The sequence below is a fragment of the Sylvia atricapilla genome, chromosome 8, assembly GCF_009819655.1.
Source record: "Sylvia atricapilla isolate bSylAtr1 chromosome 8, bSylAtr1.pri, whole genome shotgun sequence".
Classification (NCBI taxonomy): Eukaryota; Metazoa; Chordata; class Aves; order Passeriformes; family Sylviidae; genus Sylvia; species Sylvia atricapilla.
The window spans coordinates 16,735,243-16,740,423 of record NC_089147.1 but is presented as its reverse complement, the minus strand read 5'-3'; the positions used below and the strand labels follow the sequence as shown (position 1 = coordinate 16,740,423).

Here is a 5,181-nt window from a genome sequence, read left to right as displayed (position 1 = left end):
GAAACCTTTGACTTTGCGTGTAGCAGACCGAATTAAACTGCATCTTGTCAGTGAGTTAATGTACCGAGAAATCCCCCTCTGTGCAGCTCTCCATGGCCTTGGAGGAGGAGTAGGGGTGCCTTCTGCTCACACCCCAGGGGACAAGGGCCCTTGGAGCTGTCCCCACCCTCATGTCCCTTCTCATGCCTGTGAGGCCACGCTGCAGCACCAGAGGTGCATGGCTGGCTCCGAGCAGACACTTCACTTTGCAGGGAGTCCTTTGGGACTGATGGCAGTGCCATGGATTGCTGGGGACAACCTCCCACTGCCCTAAACAGCAGCATAGCTGCAGGAGGCAGCACAACTAGCCAAGTTAAGGTGAAAGCAAGCCAGAAAACATTAAGTGCTGCTGTCTAGATTCACCCATCCACACATCACATATGCTCTAGCTCAGCAGGTAAGTCTGGCCCTCAGACTAAGACTCCTGCCAGACTTGCCCACAGCACAGCCAGACCCTTGACAAAATCTGTCAAATCAAAATATTCTGGGTAAATTTAGTAAGATATAGTGCTTTTTAAAATTATACAACTTGCAAGGTGAATACTTTTGAGGATCTCCTATTTAGTGAAGAGCTTGGATTTCATTTTCAGGGTAATGCCAGCTTCTGACCTGAGATGCCATACCACAGCCAGCTTTAGCAGATCCCATGGCACGGAACAAACTGGTTGTACACAGCTAAGTTTGCTTTACAGAAGCTGAGAAAATAGATTGAGCTGACACAGTGAGAACCAGATGTATCAAAATAAAATTTATTCTTAAAATGGCTAGTTTACACATAACAGCAAAGGTTACATAAAGAAAAGTGCAATTAGTGGAGGAGGCTTATTTCACCTTAGTATTTAATGTCTCGCTGCACTGCAAGTAGCTTCATACTCAGGCTATTATACTTAGCCGTGGACAAAAAAGTGATTTATTTTTTAATGTTAACACCATTTCTGTACAGCTAAAAGGTGTGCCAGCATTCACACCATGCTGAGCGTGTACTGGACAATTTCTCACACAAGTCTTGCATGAAACCCAGATAACATTTAGAGTCTGACAGCTCAGAAAGCTAAATTATAAGCATACAGACACAAAATATACATTAGTTTACTAAAGTTGAAAAAAAAAAACCACACTTTTAAAAAATGAGGTAAAATAAACCAGAAGAGTTTTCTATGTGCAAGCCTATATTCAGTCTAGAAAAAACTAGTAACAATCCTGCTCTTTTAAAGAAATTAGCTCTCACAAAGTGCAGCTAATTGACTGTCTTCAATATGAAGGACCTTGCCTATGTTACTTGTGAAAACTCATGGCTAACATTGCAATTAGGACAAGGATACTCAACCATCAGTTGCTGTAAGATTACATCAGGTGATAACTGGAATCATCTAATGATACTATAGAGTACGAAATTCACAAATCGCTTTGTTTTGTTGCCTAACCCCATTTTTTACTTATTAGGGTGGCTTTAAAATGTTTTTCAAAGGCACGTTTTTCTTTTAATGTTGAAAGACAACCATCTGCCTGCTAAATAAGTAGGATGGTGAAGTCAAGGCTACATTTGATATCAAATGCAAGGCTTCTCAAAGACAGTAATGACAGAGATGTCTTCTTAAAGCAGTGGTCACTTCTGCTAGTCTGCATCATTTTCTCTAGTCTCCTTTTCATCCTGCACATCTTTCTCTGAGATTTAGAAAAGCAACTTTGGAAAGAAGTAATCAGAACATTGCACATCTCCAAGTTATGTAGAACATTCTATCTCTTCCCATTTTACCCACTTTTCAATTATCCTTTCCAAGTTTCTCAACATCTATTGAAGCCACAAATCTTTGCCATGCATCCCTACCTGCCTTTTGCTACAAGCATGTAGAGGGTCACAGCAAGCTCCTGATAGCATCTATTGCACTCCTGATAGGTGCAAAACGAGTTGTCACATTCTGTTTCCATCCCTGTGCACACACACACTCTCACACACAGTTACCACAGCTTGCTGAGACACCATTGCCTTCCATACTACTTTACAAGTCCCCCTCCTCGTGACCCAGGAGAGCTGACAGCAGGAAGAAAGCAGCATATACTTGAGATACAGGCAAGCTACTCCTACAGTATGTAGCATACACATGAGTTGCAACTTGGTTTTCTTTCCTTCCGAGGGTAAGGTTTGGCTGAGAACTTCTGGAGCATAATATGGTTTAACAAGTCCCACAGTCTAATGAACAATTGGATTTGTTCAGACAGCAAACAAAACCTGCCAGGTGGTTTCACCATGCAGTATGTGAACCAGAAAACTAGCACTGTGCTGTTGCCAAATGGCAGGGTGCTTCCTTGGTAGTGTGGATCACCAGTACGGTAATGAACTTTCAATCTGACCTAAGCTCTGCCACCGGGGAAAGAGGCCACTGGACAACCTTGGACTGCCCAGCTGATCAGATTCTCTCTCTTGTCCTCTTCTTGAACTCTGAAGATCTACATAGCCTTCTTTGGCAGATGGTATCTGAACACCATTAGGCTTCCACTCTGTGTGTACAATTCTGTAATTCTGACCGTCGTTATTGTCCCAGAAGGTATGTTCTCCACTTTGGTAAGAAATGCAAAACTCTATCTTCTCTTCAGAGGAAATGGCAGGAGGGAAATCAATGGTAAACGAGAAGGTATCATTTTCAAAATCACTGTAAACATTGTTCATGTACACACACTCAACATCTTTGTAGGTCTTCCACGTATCGAAAGTAATACGAACCTGCACCTTTTTTTCAAAGCTCACATTTTTTACTTTCACAGTGCCTGACAGCACCTTCTCTTGCAGGGTGCAGGTCTCCAGGCAGACCAGGTTCATCTGCAGACGGTTCCTGAAGTCCAGGTAGTCAGCTGAGGGCTGAGGGAAACCCAGAATCAAGTTTTTCTCCTCATGGAGTTTTAAGTCGGATGTTTTGTCCTCAATGCCTAAGAGGTCAAACTGCAGGTCCCACACAGAGGGCTCCTGGAACTCAGAGAAGGTGTGGATCACGGTCAGGGACAGCCCCTTGGAGTCTGCAAACACAACACGCTTCTTGGCTCGGGCTGGCGGGTGGTTCCAGTCACTCTTCTGATCTTTGGAGTCACATTTGACATGAAGACATGGCCTGAGAGGTTTGAGTCTGTTCACAAAGTTGTTTCTTTGGCAGCCCTCGAGGGGGCCGAGAAAACTCTTCAGCGGCGGAGAATGGGCTATGCAAATTCTCATGGCCATATCCACAGGCATGCTGGAGCTGGGCAAGGGTCTCGGGTCCAAGACCTGTATCATTCTGAATGGAGAAGAAACACAGGACGTTATCATTTATTACATCAGAACAGAAACTTCGCAAGAATGCATATTTACTTCATTCAGTCATCCATTAATTATTCACAGCCTCATCTCTGTACAGCTTCAAACAATGCAGCCTAAATCAAAATTGACAGTTCTGCCTAAGGAACAAGGGTGAGACTAGTCAGTCATTTCTTGCCAATCCTAAACTTCTTCAATTCAAAGCTACTGTCCTTTCTTTATCCAAACCTTTGAGAAACAGATTGTAGTAAAAGCTAATTGAACACATTTTCTTGAGAATACAGAAAAGAACATTCTACTAACGAGTTAAACAGATCCAGTTAAAGTGGAAGTGCTCATCCACTTGAACTTCCCTCTTAGAGGCCCTGAGTGTGGACTTAAAATTCCAACAAGCTGGATCAGCTGCTTCATCTCTGAGCACAGGCAGCACTATATTAAGCAAGTTGCCTATCCCATCAAAGCATCAGATGGAATTCTATGTATCTTTATGCAGAACCATCATTCTGTGGCTCTGAACAACTACTAGCAGATCTTTTTAGGCACCTGTTTGGTTGAATAAAAATTCTAAAGCACCTTTAGAAATATTTTTATGAGCTATGAACCCAGATCTAAGTAACAGGGCTCTTTGTACTGTTAAATGTAAACTGCTGATTGAAGCAGGAGAAAAAAGTGGGAAAAGAGAGGGACATACTATTTTTCATCTCATTAGGCTTCAAGAATTAACTTTAAAACAACTTTTGATAATCCCATTTTGATAATGCTGAAAATCTACTGCAAGTATTCAATAAGAGTGCTACAGTTTTATTTGCAAAGAGTTACTCATAACCCTTCCTCTCAGATGATGGACATCAAAATTACTATGCAAGGCCATGGCCCACTCAAAGCCAGATAGCTTGAATATTTCTAAAAAGGGGCTTCAACTGTAGCACATCCCTGCTGAAATGGATGCAGTCCTTGCTGGAAATGTGGAGTTTTGTTGAGTCACAGAAAGGCATTTGCTTTGTCACTTAAATAAATGGCTTTCTGCTTCCCAGAGTTCTCACTGGTATTCCAGAGCCCTGCCAAAAAAAAAGCAGAAGCTGTGCTGGCCTAATCTTCTTGCATTTTTTTTATTGTGGAATCTTTACCATAATAAGCAGTAGGAGGAGAGTACCCGAATCAAATTAATCAACTTTCACTTCGCTTTATTAGGAAAAGAACTAAGGCTTCAGAAACACTCTCTCTGCAACTTTGGTGACCCGAGCTTTTGCGGTGTCAGGGAAGATATTAAAAAAAAAAAAAAAAAAAAAAAAGCCCACGCAACACCGAACTAGCAAAGAACAGCCAAGCATGCAAACCGCACGGCACCACCGCAGCAGCTGCAGGGCGGGCGGGCGGGAGCAGCGGGGACAGTGGCCGCGGGGACAGTGGCACGGCCGGGCGGGCAGCGGTCCCCGGCGGGCGCTTACCTGGTGCGGTGCAGTGCTGGGGCCGCCACCGCCGCTCCGGGCCCGCCCGCCGCGCCGCCGCCTTTATGGGGCCGGCCCGCGGCCCGCGGCCAAGGGGCGGGAGCTGCCGGGGGCCCGGCCGCCGCCGGCCCGACGCGCTGCCGGCGCCCTCTCCTCGCCCGCGCCCGGAGCCGCCCCCGCTCCTCGTCCTTGGCGAAGGGCAGCAGCAGCTGCGGGCACGCCGGGCTCCGCCGAGGGCTCGCTGTTGGAGCACGCGGCGTTCCCAGCAGGCAGGGAGCGATCCGGGATCCGCCGCACGGGCTCTGCGCGTGAGGCGCGTGTAGCGTGCCCCGGTGTGCGGCTGCGGCAGGGCGCTGCTAACCTGGAACGCTTCCCGCTTGCCCAGGTGGAGTTACAGACTTCCCTGCT

At 45.8% G+C, this 5,181-nt stretch overlaps 1 protein-coding gene across 1 annotated transcript; it reads right to left on the bottom strand.

The window, feature by feature from the left end:
* Positions 1-772: 772 nt before the first annotated feature.
* On the bottom strand, positions 773-4,824 carry PPP1R3C (protein phosphatase 1 regulatory subunit 3C). The gene is made up of 2 exons (XM_066323851.1): positions 4,774-4,824; positions 773-3,305 (listed from the first exon to the last, which is right to left on the bottom strand). The coding sequence occupies exon 2, from the start codon at positions 3,302-3,304 to the stop codon at positions 2,360-2,362; it is 945 nt and encodes a 314-aa protein (XP_066179948.1). The 5' UTR covers position 3,305; positions 4,774-4,824; the 3' UTR covers positions 773-2,359.
* Positions 4,825-5,181: the final 357 nt, after the last annotated feature.